Source organism: Ovis canadensis, chromosome X, assembly GCF_042477335.2.
Source record: "Ovis canadensis isolate MfBH-ARS-UI-01 breed Bighorn chromosome X, ARS-UI_OviCan_v2, whole genome shotgun sequence".
NCBI lineage: Eukaryota > Metazoa > Chordata > Mammalia > Artiodactyla > Bovidae > Ovis > Ovis canadensis.
The window spans coordinates 33100239-33115616 of NC_091727.1; the positions used below are offsets into that span (position 1 = coordinate 33100239).

Consider the following 15378-nt stretch of genomic DNA (forward strand, 5'->3'; position numbering starts at 1 on the left):
ATAGCCTTGACCTACTCCCTTTCCTATTTTGAACTTTCTGTTGTTCCATGTTCAGTTCTAACTGTTGTTTCCTGACCTGTATACAGGTTTCTCAAGAGGCAGGTCAGGCAGTCTGGTATTTCCATCTCTTTCAGAATTTTCCACAGTTTATTGTGCTCCACACAGTCAAAGGCTTTGGCATAGTCAATAATGCAGAAATATATTTTTTTTCTGGAACTCTCTTGCATTTTCGATGATCCAGTGGATGTTGGCAATTTGATCTCTGGTTCCTCTGCCTTTTCTAAAACCAGCTTGAACATCTGGAAGTTCATGATCCATGTATTGCTGAAGCCTGGCTTGGAGAATTTTGAGTATTACTTTACTAGTGTGTGAGATGAGTGCAATTGTGTGGTAGTTTGAGCATTCTTTGGCATTGCCTTTCTTTGGGATTGGAATGAAAACTGACCTTTTCCAGTCCTGTGGCCACTGCTGAGTTTTCCAAATTTGCTGGCATATTGAGTGCAGCACTGTACTTATTTTACACATGATAGTGTGTACCTCTTAATCCCATACTCTCATTTTGCCCCTCTCTCCTCTGGCAACCACTGGTATATTCACTATATCTGACTGTTTTCTTATATTCATTTATGTATTTATTTTTGCAATTTCACATGTAAAAATGATATCCCATTTTGTAAATTTGTACATCCTTCTCAAATTGAGCTACAATTTTTCATAGGAATAATAGTCATTTCTTTTTTTGGTGACTACCTGATTAATGACTTACTCAGACAGATGTTTTCCTTCTTTTGTTTTTCTTTAAGATTTGCTCTGGTACTTTTCCTGGTGGCTCAGATGGCAAAGCGTCTGTCTACAATGCCGGACACCCGGATTTGATCCCTGGGTTGGGAAGATCCCCTGGAGAAGGAAATGGCATCCCACTCCAGGACTATTGCCTGGAAAATCTCATGGATGGCGGAGCCTGGTAGGCTACAGTCCATGGGGTCGCACAGAGTTGGACACGACTGAAGCGACTTAGCAAGAGCAGCAGCAGCAGCAGCAGCAGCGGAATATCCATGATGCTCATCCATATTGTTGCCTTTGACAGGATTTTCTTCTGTTTTTAAGGCGGAATATTATTCTACTGTGGAGAAGGAAATGGCAACCCACTCCAGTATTCTTGCCTGGAGAATCCCATGGACGGAGGAGCTTGGTGGGCTACAGTCCACAGGTCGCAAAGAGTCGGACACGACTGAGCGACTTCACTTTCACATTCACTGGTACTTTTACAGTGCTGCGATCACTTCCACTGATTTTTGTGCTCCCCCATCATATATTTGTAAAGAGGTTTATTAAAATTTTCTACAAAATTTATGCCTGTTAAAACCTTTTTGAATTTTTAATCTACGTAGTAGTTTGTTTTGGTGTAACAGTTGACACAAGGTTCTGACTTCATTGTTTTCAGTAAGTTAATAATTCATTTTCTCAATAATAGTTATAATTTTCCCTTCATCACTGCTTTATGAATGGAAATATACTCTTCCATTCATCTGTGTACCATTTCTTATATACTTAACCCACTCCCCTAATCCTATACCTGTGTACTGCTATGTTTTTTTACATTTATAGTTCTATTAAGTCACATAACTCTCAAAGTAAATTTTAAAATTATTCCAGGTGTTGGAAATAACAACATAAAAAGGAAAAAAGATTAAACAGTTATAGTTTGCTTTGTATTATAGTAGAGGAAATGGTTTAATTAGAATGATGTATACTGGGAAATGTTTAGAGATTTCTTTGAAGAAATACTTCTAAAATTATTTTTTTTAGTAAATAGTATTCAATTCCCAAAACAGAACTGATACAACAAAGTTAAAGTTTTAACTTGTTTTCTCAATTCAGAAAATGTGGACATATTATCTCAGTTCTTAAAATATAATACACAAATGTGTTTTAATGCCTTACAAAATAAAATGTGATTAGATATACACCACAGGTTTTTTTAGAGTTAGTAGGAAAGCATCCTAAAATCGCATACAAGTTACATCTTTCATTTCCAATATTAGTATTTTATTTCCTAATATAAAACTGTTAAAATACACTTAATAGAATTCCAAAAACTAATTACAATATTACATCAAACGAGTTTAAATTAAAACTAATTTTAAAACTACATTAATTTTACCACTTTCTGGTTGGAAATATGAGCTATAAGTCAGCAAGCAAAGGGGAGGAAATAATACCAGAGCTTTTATAATAATCAAAATCTATGTTTCTGAAAATACACACTAAGCAAGAAAGAATATGTATCATGCATAGATCATATCATTGTCTTCAAAGACGGAATCTTTATCTTAAGGAGAGAGCACAAATACATTAAATATTATGCTTTTATAGCCTTCATTTTTTCAGCTGGCCAACTGTCATACTTGCCACGATTATTTTAATTCTAGTATTGTATTAAGGTTATAACAATGTGACTGCTTGATAGATGAGCAAGACTTGAGAGATGTATCAAGATTTATAAGAAGTCACAGACCTGTAACTCCCCAAGTCTCTGCTGCATGATCTCGTATTCAGTGACAGTAACCTGAGGTATAGAGAGTTTGGTTTCTGATTGTTGGATCCACGTGAGGATGGTACTCATGGTCTCCTGATACCGCACGGTGGGTAAAGTGTCCAAAACTTTATCGAAAGGGAAAAAAACAGAGAAACATTTAACCATTAAAAATTTTTTCATTTGTCTTTCTAAGTTGCCAGGAAACTCAATCATACTAATTACAAATATTAACAAAGTGTGAAAATCTGAAAATATAGAGTAGAATATGATTATGACAGAAACTATGCATATATGACATTCAATCTTGCAAGATTTGCATGGTTAAATTAATGCTTTTTAAGTTGAGGAAATAGAGCAACAGAGTAACTTGTCCAAAAATGGAGCAACAGAGAGGCTGAGTAACTTGCCCAAGGTAACACAAATGGTTGTTCGATAATCCAAGTAGAGTTCATGTATATTTGACTTTGAAGGCTATTGAAGGCTATCCTCTTTCTGTATTATTTGCCTTGGGGAAAAATAGTACCATTATCTACAGCAGGTGATATTTTAAATTATATCATTTCATATCTTATCTTACTAAAGAAACAATTTTTGTGCGCTCAGTGTATGTCAGAAACTTTAATAATGATCACACATATTATAGCTCTTAATTCTTACAATAAACCTCTGAGACATGCATTTTTCTTCCATTTACATTTGAGGAAACCTAGGTTATAAAAGAAGGCCAACTGATTTGCTCACAGTCAAACACCTAGTAAGTGTCATAGCCAGGATTTCAGCCAATATTATTTAATTTTACAGTCACACCCACCAACAAACAATGCATTTTCTCTAACATGTGTATATGTATGTATACACACATACATTCATTCCAATTATACATAGGGAATAAAAGTATATATGGGAAAGTACAATGTGTGCATTGTATATAGTTATATACGCTTAAAATCTAAAATGCATATGTTTATATACACTATTTATTACTATACATTATTTTGTATTTTACACACACACCCATACAGATTATGTGACTAGTAGCTATACTGACCATGTTCAAGGTGGAGAATTTTGTTAGAAAACTGGAAATGATAAAAATGATCTTAAGTGGTTTAAGGAGGTTAAAAAAGAGATTATACTAAACATGCAATAAGTGAAAAGTAACAAAACAGTGGATGGGTTTCAAAGCAGATTAGATAAAGCTAAACAGAGAATTAGTAAATCTGAAGATAGGCCAGAAATAGATATGGAATGAAGCATGGAGGGACAAAGGAATGGAAAATAAAGATGAGAGAATAAAAGACATAGAAAAAAACAGCAAAATGAACATAAATGTATCCCAGAATCACAGAGAGAGATGTGGGACAGGAGCCATATTTGAAGAGATAATGGCTGATAATTGTCCTAAATAGATAAAGCCACAGTACAAAATACTATCTCAAATCACTAGATCAGATGGCATTATTTAAACCATATTATTTTTAACAGATAGTGTATGGGTTTCACTTCTATATACCAATTCCTTCTAAACTTAAGGAGAAGAATGTAGGAAAGTATTTTGCATGCTAATTAGTGGCGTTTTCAAATGGAAAGTACATTTTTAGAAAGTGTGTTAGAGAGGGATACTGAGAATTGTACTCAATGGACTTATATTTATTTGTCAGTTCATGCCCAAATTTATTTTTAGAGGCCTTTGTCAATCTGAGCACTTTTGATTTCATATGGAAGGATGTCAAAAGAATGCATGTAAGAATTAAAGATTTTAAAATTTAAAAAATAAAAAACTAAAATTAAAAAAATAAATAAATAAAATAAAACTATAAAATAAAAAAACAAACAAACAAACAAACAAACAAAAAAAAAGGTCTCTGTGGTACTTTAGACCTCCCTGCTTTCTTTCATACAAATAATGTGTCTCTGTCTCTATTGATGAGATACATTTGAATGCTAGGTAATTATTTATAAAAACAAAGATGACTCTCAGGAATAGTACTGAAGTAAAGGAGTACTTAGTTATGATGAAGCAGAGTTAGAAGGAGATGGGTCTATGGGTAGAGACACAGAGGAGGTATGTTGAATCGAACAATGCTACTTTCCCTTGGGGCAATGAGTGGGAAACTACATTTATCAGAAGCATGCTACAGGTGATACGCATCAGTTCCATTTTATCCAGAGGATTAATATATGTCGGAGAGAAAGATAAGTATATAAAGTATTGATGAAGATATTAGGGTTACTTTTATTTGAAAAAGATCAACAGGTTCTTTCATGAACATTGAACAGAACTGCTTCTCCATTCTGTTTGTACAGAAACAGGCTGTGTAGCATGACAATTAGCAAGTCTGATTCTGCAGTTCAGTAAGCCTGTGCCTTGGAATTGGTTCTCCATTCACTAGCTTTGGCAAATTACTTAACATTGGAGCATCTTTGACCTCATTTATAAAAACAGGGATGGAAATACTTTGGGGAGGATTAATGGAAGTCATTTATTATGCCTTCATTCAGCCAATATTTATTCAGTGCTCTGAGCACCAGGAAAGCAAGAAGTAAAAATTTTAAAAGCAAAGTCTTGGCTTTCATGATGCTCAAAATCTAATTGGTGAGTTAGGAAATTAACAAACAAATCAAGAGACTGTAATGACTAATAGTAATAAATGGGGAAATCAGAAACAAGTGGGGAAGATCCTTCTGGAAAATGCAATAAAAAGGAATTTAAGATAGATAATTAGATATGAAAATCTTGGGGTAAATGAGGATTTACACAAGGGTTGGTGAGTAATCAACAGATTAGCAATGGAAGCCACTATCATCTTCAAGATCAGAGAGACAAAGGGAGGAGGTGTGAGACTGTGTCACAAGAAACCAATAATTGGAACCACCCAGCAGGAGCTGAATTCACAGGGGGCTTCTCTTTGGGGATGCAGAGTCCTTGAGGTATACTGTTTCCAGAGGGAGCTAGAAATGGAGGATTCATTCTCAGTCAGTGATGGACATGCACCCTTAAACAATGAGAGGGGAAGAGAATACTGTAGATTCTCTCTTTTCACCTTCAGTATCCTCCAAGTGTCTTTCACTGACTAAATCAAGCAGGTAGCCAATTTAAACAAAGAATCCTAGGAAGTGTAGTTTTCATGGGAAGAGCAGGGAATGGCACTGAGAACAACAGACAGACAAAAGATCTCCCTGGAGATGATGGTGAGGGTGGGCATGGAGGGAGGGAAAGGAATTTGACAGGAGCAATCAAGTACATCAGTGGTTTTAGCAATATTCCATTTCTTAAGCAGTTCAGTATGCAATGGAGATTTATATTTTTTCATTATTTGAAAAAAGCCTATATGTTACAAAAACTCTTTGAATAAAAATATAAACTAAAATTAAAAAGGATAGAAAGTGACTCAGTTCAGTTCAGTCGCTCAGTCGTGTCCGACTCTTTGCGATCCCATGAATCTCAGCACGCCAGGCCTCTCTGTCCATCACCAACTCCCGGAGTTCCCTCAGACTCATAGTCAATAAAAAGTCCTCTCCTTGGAAGTACCACTTGACAACAGACTTAAAAGCACTGAAGGAGGGAGCCTTATGAATACAGAGAGGAAAGGTTTCCAGGTAATATCAAGTCTCTGGAGGAGGAAATGGCAAACCACTCCAGTATTCTTGCCTGGAGAATCCCATGGACAGAGGAGCCTGGCGGGCTCCAGTCCATGGAGTCGGACACGACTGAAGTGACTTAGCACAATTACAAGTCTAACAGTTCAAAATGGGAGAACACAGCAAGTGTAGCAAGAACAAAGTGAGCAAAGTAGAGTGTGGGGGGATAATCGGGTAGGGGAGTCGTTGGGAACTATGACCACAGAAGGCCTCTGTAGACCTTAATAAGATGCCTCATTTTATTCTAAATTTGTCTCTATATTTGCTTATTACTGCATTCATTGCTGGGTACATAGTATATTTGCTATTATTAGTAGCTAGAAGGGAGATGCAAGATAACAAGAAAGTGAAAGGGACACACTCAGGGCTAAGCAGAAAACTGTAAGAGTTTAACACAAAGTTTCATCTAGGTTAATAATACTGAATAGAGATACTCATGTTCTTTCGTTTGCAGAGAGGAGTAGTTTCCTTTGAACTAATTTTATTTGAGAGAACCAGATACATAGCCAAACCAAAGATATTGCTCTGAAATAATTTACACATACACACAAAATGTCCACACATGAACACATACTATGCAAGCACATGAATATTCTAACACACACACACAGAGTGAATTTGAAAGTTTTTTCCCACTTTATCCTACAAAGAGAGTTATGATCAGATGAAAAATCAAATTATAATAGATAAAGAATAAGGGAAATGGTATCAAAAAATATCAAATTGTTTTGTTTAGGTTTATTTAAACAGCCTTGCTTTAGTACTGGATAATACTAAAATCCCATGGAAGGAGAAGCCTGGTAGGCTACAGTCCATGGGGTCTCAGAGTCAGACATGACTGAGCGACTTCACTAATACTTAGTGGTCATTTAAAATATATATGAGGCATACTTTATTATATTACACAGCATATTAACTATGTATTTGGAAAAGTGTTTAGACTATACTGAGGATAATCTTGGTATTAGTAGTATCCTGGGGAAAGATTATAAGTGTAATTGTACCTACATTAAATGAGGAAATAAAGATTTTCAGATTTGTTGGCTTATTACCAAAGTGATAAGGTAGCATAGCACAATACAATTAAAAAATGGTTACTTAACTTATTTTATAATACTACAGACTGTCCAAACCTCAGTCAGCATCCACCTACATGTAATAGATCAAAGGAGGGAGGAAAGGAGATCAATCAATCAATCGATCGATCAATAGAGAAGCAGACAAAATGCCATAAAGTGAAAAAATCCATTATTTTCAACACAGAGCAGCACACAACAAAAATCTCTAAAATCCAGAAGATGAACACTGAAACGTTCTAAATTATTAAATGATACATTTGATCAATCTTTCTTCTATTAATGAACAGAATTCTAGCTAGATGTTAGGAAATAACCACAATCTGGTATTAATATTTTTTTCTTTCTGTTAATTTAAACAATATGTTAACAAAGCATGCATTATCTTGCATTATTCAATGAATAGTTTATATCACACAAAGTCAGGTTCTCTTCAAAACCCTGATGAAGTACTCAATCCAGACCACCATTGCTTGTGGGCTCTACATACCATGTTGCATGGATGGAAAATCTTATTCTGTATTCTGATTGGGGATATTTGGACACTTCTTTTCCTCGTTATCTGCATCCTGAGTAAATGCCTGGCTGTTTCACAGGTGCGATGCTTTGAGGAGAGCTAGAACTGAAACTTTCGTTTTTCACTTTCATGCACTGGAGAAGGAAATGGCAACCCACTCCAGTGTTCTTGCCTAGAGAATCCCAGGGATGGGGGAGCCTGGTGGGATGCCGTCTATGGGGTCGCACAGAGTCGGACATGACTGAAGCGACTTAGCAGCAGCAGCAGCAGAACTCAAAGGAGACCTAGCGAGTCCATAGTTTCTGAACTGCCTACCTCACTACCCCTCTACGGGTTCATCAACCAGGAAATCCTTACATCTGAAGAGCTGTGGGAATAGTTACCCAATGGGCTCCAATCTCACCTTTCAGTCCACTTTGCTTCTAAGGGAGGCCCTGATTTATTTTCCCTTTTTTAGCTTCCTTCTGATCTTTCAGTTTAATGAGAAGGGAAATATTTCAGTTTCTGAACTGTTGATCTTTTTCTATATAACTGCTTCTGATCAGTATTCCGATTCAAGACGTCAAGTCCTCCCACTGGGAGCTAAAGTAAACTCCCACTCTATTCTGAGAGAAGACAGGGCAACTTGTGGAAAGATCAAATGCCTTTGTTAGTATCTCAGAGGTAACTTATTTAGCTCAAGCAAAAACCCACACAAGGAAAGAGCCTTCCTAGTCTCTCCATGTGTACGTTTGCTTTCTTTCAATCTTTGTTGCTCAGTGTCTAAAAACGCAAAACTGATGTATGATTTTATATCACAGCATAAAATCCATCAGCATGGTTTCAGTTTTCTCCTGTTAATGTCTGGAATCCTCTCCATGGCTCTTAAGAGGTCCTTCTAGACTGTTGACCTCTCTAGGCTCACTTTGCATAACTCTCTGTCTCTGTGCTCCATGGACACAGGACTTCTGTCATTCTTAGCTAGCCAGCACGTCCTACCCTTAGTCTCACTAATTCCTTCTCATCTTTCAGCTTCTGTGTCCAGCAGGTCATTCTCAAGCCAATCTTCTCAGATCTTCCCAGCCTGGATAAGGTTTCTTTATTTAGTTTCAGAGGCCTGGCCTTAGACTTTTCCATCCAAACACACATCTCAGATGTATAAAAATAGCCATGATTTTGTGATTAATGGCTGCATCTTTCCCAAGATTACAAGCGTTACGAGACCAAGGAACACGTAGTTTTAGTTTAGTGACCTAGCCCCAGCGACCACTATCTTGCCATGCAAGGACTCAGTATTCATTGAACAAATGACTGCAGGTTAAAGAGTATAACCTTGAGCTTAAAAACAGAATGCTTTGCCAGCAACACAGAAGGAAACATGTGTTTGGTGAAGCATAGAATTTGAACATGAGAAGAAAGAATTTACCTGGAGAATTCAGACTAGTAAGTCTTTCTAATTCCTATGGAGCCTTCTAAATTCTGAATAGCTCAAATTGACTTTCTTATTTATCTCTCTTATCCTTTCTCACTGCAGTGGTTTCTAGATTACTAAGGTAGATGTTCTTTAATTTCAGTGATTTTTCTTTTTTTCCTGCTACAATTCATTTCTAAATTTAACATTTATTAGTCTGGCTAAAAATGAACAAACAGCAAAGAAAACATATAGTGCGCCTCATATTGTAAAGACAGAGAAAGAGAGGATGAGAAAATGCACACACACGTGTTTTTGTTTTCTCCTGGAATTCTTTTGAAAAGGGAAAATATCATGATGTAAATTCTACCATTTTGAAATTGGATAAAGCAACAACTTTTATCACAGTCTAACCAGGAATGTTAGATTTCTATGGAAATATGAGCACCACTGCATGAAAAGAACAGTCTCTCTCTCTCTAGCTCAGTGGTAGAGAATCAACCTGCCAACGCGAGAGTGTTGTGTTAGTCGCTCAGTCGTGTCCGACTCTTTGCGACCTCATGGACTGTAGCCTGTCAGGCTCCTCTGTCCATGGAATTTCCCAGACAAGAATACTGGAGTGGGTTGCCATTCCCTTCTCCAGTGGATCTTCCTGACCCAGGGATCAAACCTGGGTCTCCTACATTGCAAGCAGATTCTTTGCCATCTGATCTACCAGGGAAGCCCTACACCCTCAGAAGGTGCTCAATATTTGCTGAATGGATGAATGTTCTAAGGAAACAAGTACTTGCCCTAATCCCCAAACAGGCATAGTATATAAAATTCATAACAGCATAATTTATAATTATAAAAATCAGAACCCACATGCCCAGATAATAGCTATACAAATTAGAAATCAATGACACCATAAAATGCTAAGTAGCCATTAAACATTAAAAGTTTACTGAGAATATTTATAAACCAAGTGAAGAAATAGATGCAGGTCCAATCCCTAGGCTGGGAAGATCCCCTGGAGAAATAAATGGCAACCCAATCCCATTCCTGCCTGGGAAATCCCATGGACAGAAGAGCCTGGTGGGCTACAGTCCATGGGGTCACAAAGCCAGACATGACTTAGTGATTAAACAACCACAACAACTCTCTCTCATATACATGATAAATATCTGTGTATATTTAATATTGACTGTATTACATATGATTTATTAATTCATTATTTCAAGTATTTATTGATTGTCAATTATCTTTTGGCCTCTATACCTTTTAGGGATGCAATAATGAGGACAAGAGAGTTCTTGAATTCATTAATTTCATATTTTACTTACAGATCCAGATACTGTTCTGTGAAAGTCAAAGTCGCTCAGTCATGTCCAACTTTTTGTGACCCCATGGACTATACAATCCATGGAATTCTCCAGGCCAGAATACTGGGGTGGGTAGCCATTCCCTTCTGCAGGGGATCTTTCTGACCCAGGGATCAAACCCAGGTCTCCCACATTGCAGGCAAATTCTTTACCATCTGAGCCACCACAGAAGCTTCTATTTTACTCATGGAGCCAGGCAGTTTTCAATATAGTTTTGATCAAATTGTAATTAATTTTAGAGAAGAGAAATATAGAGTATTATGACAGTGAATAAGAGGAACATCATATATAGACTGAGAGCTTATAAGGATTAACTTTTGAAGAAAGATATGAATGGATAAGAATTAGCTATGCTAGGGCTCCTGGGAGAATTATATACACAAGATCTGAGGTAGGAAAGCCTATGCTGTCTTCAGTACATGAGACAGCAATATGGAGTAAGAAGAACAGAAGCATGAATGAGGCTGTGATTTGAGGCAGGCAATGTCCATATTATGCAGGGCCATTGAGGCACCTTTAAAGTAAGAGCAAATGGAATTCATTGAACATATTACACACACAAAGTGAGATGGCTACATTTTCCTTCAGAAAGATAATTCTGGTTGAAATGTAGAATACAGGTTTCTTAGTATCAAGAATGAACATAGGGGAGATAATTTAGTGGTCCAGGCAAAAAAAAAACAAAAAAACAAAAAACACACATAGTAGTTTGGAGTTATGTGATGATAATAAATATGAAGTTTGGATGTGAGAGCTATTTAGGAGATAAAAAGCACAGACATGGAAATGGGAGAGGGAGTGGGTGGAGAACAGGGAATATCAAAATGATTCTGAGTCTCCTGATGGTGCAACTCCACAAGTATTGGTTCTTTTCTGTGATATTAGAGGGACCAAGAAGGTTGTTGATTGCATAGCTGCCCACCAAGAGCTTATCTTTCTGGAACTTACTAGGATGTCTAGATAAAAAAAGGTTAAGGAAGTAGTGGGACATATGAATCGAGGACTTAGAGGCTAGGTATGCAGATAAAATGTGACTCTTAATTTATAAGAAAATTAAAGCCACACATATTTTATTCATGTTTGCCTCCTAGATGTAAAAATGAATTAATTAGCCAATGTGATTTACCTTGTAGTAGCTGAACAGTGATTATAAACCACACGGTTTATTTATTTTAACAGTGATTATAAAAGACATAGTTGATCTCATTTAAACTAGATGTAATAGAGAATACTAGTGAAGGATTACTAATTTTGTTTCAGATTAGAGTGAAAGAAAACAGTCTGGTGCAGAAGCTAGTTGCTGCTACAAGCTATAAGCTGCTCTACCTACCAGTCAATGAGATGTGTGTGGATGCTGCCCTTGTGATTCCAAAACAATAGCAGAACTAGCCCTACCCCATTTAGAGAAATCCCAATCTTTCTTTTATGGATAGAAATAGAGCTTAAAACTCAACTGATACTTCTTGCTCTTTACTGAAAGCAATAAGACAATAAACATATCCAATTTAATAACCAACCATCCTAAAAATTTATAAGAGTTCTATTGGCATCATTTGGCCCAGCCCAGGCCCTTGAAAAGCTGACTGGGTATTTAACGTTTAGCTATATATTGCTTATAAATCATGCATCTTAAAGATTCTTACAACAGTTTCCACAATTCTATTTGCTAAAGTGCCATTTAAAAATACAGATACCTTCTTAATGTTTTATGACTAAGGAAATATATCCTACCAAATTAAAGTTAATCCAAGTGATGGTAGTTTTGGAAGCATGTGTTGTGGATTATTGCAAAAGTAAACATTAAGAGTCACCATGTTGTATACTCTACCTATCGTGAAAGGTTAAAAAAAGTCCCACTGATCCCCAGTCCATCAGTGTAGTCATGTGAAGGATGGTGATGACCAAGTACGATCAAATTGACATCTAAAAATGCCTTTTATATTTTTTGTTTAAAAATTCCTCTGCTTTATCCAGTTGGCTTAAAAAGGTGAGGGACTTCAGAGAATAGAAAGGAGAGGTGAGCAAAGGAGAGCCCAGACAAGGCAAGATTATTTAATTATTAACTAAAAAAAAAAAAAAAAGAGAGCCATGTGTGGAACTAAATGCTGTATTTTCTGATACACACACGTCTGTGTCAAGGGGTAAAGAACTCTAACTGAAAAGCAAGGTAAACAGATCTACTTTGAAAGTTTAGATTTGTTTTCACATTGTAAAACAGAGTAATCATAATAATGCTGAGATCTCAGAACAGTAGGTTATATATGGAATTTTTAGATAATCACAACTATATCTCCCACCAAAAAAATGTTGAAACAAAACTACTCAGAGAGAAGAAAGGTACTTAAATGTCACAGAAATGATGGGAGAGAAAGAATATAGAACTGTGCTGTCCAATAGGGTAGCCACTAGATACAGATGTCTAGTGAACACTTCAAAAGTGCTTAGTCTGAATAGAGACGTTCTACAAGTGCAAAGAGACACCAGATTCTGAAACTTTAGCAAAACAATAATGTAGAAATATCTATAATTTTAAATTTCTGTTTCTATGGTAAAATGATAATATTTGGATGTATCTGTTCAAAGAAAATGTGCAATTAACTGGTTTTTTAATATGACTACTAGGAAATTTTAAATTACATATATGTCTTATATTTCTATTAGGCGGTGCTTACATAGAAGATGGGGAAAGTAATCCATTTGGAGAGAGAAAAAGAATATTTATTAGCAGTCTGGAGAGTGACATCATTTAAAAACACTGACACTTCTGCTGTGAATATGAAATTGACTGCAATTTAAAGTTTCCATCACTTATAAGTAGAAATTACTGATGACTTGTATGAGTTCTGTGTGCATGTGTAGAAGCTAACTGAACCAACAGCACTTCCTACTTCTTTGATATAGCTACTTTGGAAAAACTTTCGAGTTGAAGTTCTCTTTCTTTTTATTCCATGTCAAATATACTCCAACTTCTTTCCCATCCTTCATAGCTAAAAGAATGACAGAGAAACAATGTAACCAAAAAAGACCTTCTTGTGCAATTCCAAACCTTATTAAATGAGATAAACCATGACATAGTACCAGCATTTCTTTAAAATGTGAACACTGGCAGAAGATGTTGAGAAAGAAAAGGGGACTCACAGTGTGATTAACATACTATTGATATGAACCTTCCTTGGGAAGGAGGTGGGAGCGGGGTTCAGGATGGGGAATACATGTACACCCATGGCTGATTCATGTCAATGTATGGCAAAAACCACTACAGTATTGTCAAGTAATTAGCCTCCAGTTAAAATAAATCAATTAATTTTAAAAAAAACTTAGCAAAACAACACATCACAAGTATGGAAACTTGAACTTCCAAAACCAACATATAAGTTATTTACTTAGTTTGACATCCAAGGTCTTTTGTGATTGGAATCCAATGAACTTTCAGCCCAAAGTCCTATCATCATAAATACCCTATTTATCAACCAAATCCTGTCCCTAATGTCAAGTCTTTGTACTTATGCCACTCCTTCTGCTAAAAGTTCCTGCTGCTCACACTTCATTCCCATGAAGGGTCCAAGATGTGTTCTGACATGAGGAAAGCATATGGGTTTCTAGGAATTTTATCCAAGATCACCTCAGAATTCTTTTAAAAGTCATGTCTTCAATGAATCACCATCCTTCTGGCACCACCCTTATGATGACACGACCCTTAGGGCAGAAAGCAAACAAGAACTAAAGAGCCTCTTGATGAAAGTGAAAGAGGAGAGTGAAAACGTTGGCTTAAAACTCAACATTCAGAAAATGAAGATCATGGCATCTGGTCCCATCACTTCATGGTAAATAGATGGGGAAACAGTGACAGACTGTTTTCTCGGGCTGCAAAATCACTGAAGACAGTGACTGCAGCTACGAATATAAAAGACGCTTTCTCCTTGGAAGAAAAGCTATGACAAACCTAAATGGCGTATTAAAAAGCAGAGACATCACTTTGCCGACAAAGGTCCTTTTAGTAAAAGCTATTGCTTTTCCAGTAGTCATGTATGGATGTGAGAGTTTGACTATAAAGAAAGCTGAGCACTGAAGAATTGAGGCTTTTGAACTGTGGTGCTGGAGAAGACTCTTACAATCAAACCAGTGAATCCTCAAGGAAATCAATCCTGAATATTCATTGGAAGGACTGATACTGAAGCTCCAATATTTTGGCCACTTGATGGGAAGAGCCAACTCATTAGAAAAAAAACCCCGATGCTGGGAAAGATGGAAGGCAGGAGGAAAAGAGGAGACAGAGGATGAGATGTTTGAATGGTATCACTGACTCAATGGGCATGAGTTTGAGCAACCACCAGGAGATGGTGAAGGACAGGGAAGCCTGGTGTGCTGCAGTTTGTGGGATTACAAAGAGTTGGACATGACGGAGCCACTGAATAACAACCAATGAACCAACTGAAATCTGGATCTTTTCACAATCATTGCTCTAATAATCACCTGCTAAACAAACTGTTCACTTTCTATGTCCATCACAATTTTCCAAACAAGTCTGTAGGCTTCCCAGGTGGTGCTAGTGATAAAGAATCTGCCTGCCCATGCAGAGGACTTAAGAGATGCTAGTTGGATCCCTGGGTCAGGAAGATCCCCCAGAGGAAGCTTGGCAACCCTGTCTAGTATCCTTACTTGGAGAATCCCATGGACAGAAGAGCCTGGTGGGCTACAGTCCATAGCATCTCAAAGAGTCAGAACTACTGAAGTAACTTGGCATGCATACACAACCAAGACTGTGGTAAGTATAAATTCTATATTACTGAAATTTTTGTTATGATATAAGGGAAGTGTTTGTGGAGGGGTTTGCTGCATTTTCCTTCTTTTCC

At 36.8% G+C, this 15378-nt stretch overlaps 1 protein-coding gene across 7 annotated transcripts in view; it reads right to left on the minus strand.

The window, feature by feature from the left end:
- DMD (dystrophin) overlaps window positions 1-15378 on the minus strand; it is a 2687035-nt gene that overhangs the window by 1461575 nt on the left and 1210082 nt on the right. For all 7 annotated transcript variants that reach the window (XM_070291485.1, XM_070291489.1, XM_070291490.1 and 4 more), the window contains exon 22: window positions 2519-2664. In XM_070291485.1, the coding sequence (XP_070147586.1) occupies window positions 2519-2664 (146 nt within the window). The remainder of the gene's footprint in view (window positions 1-2518; window positions 2665-15378) is intronic.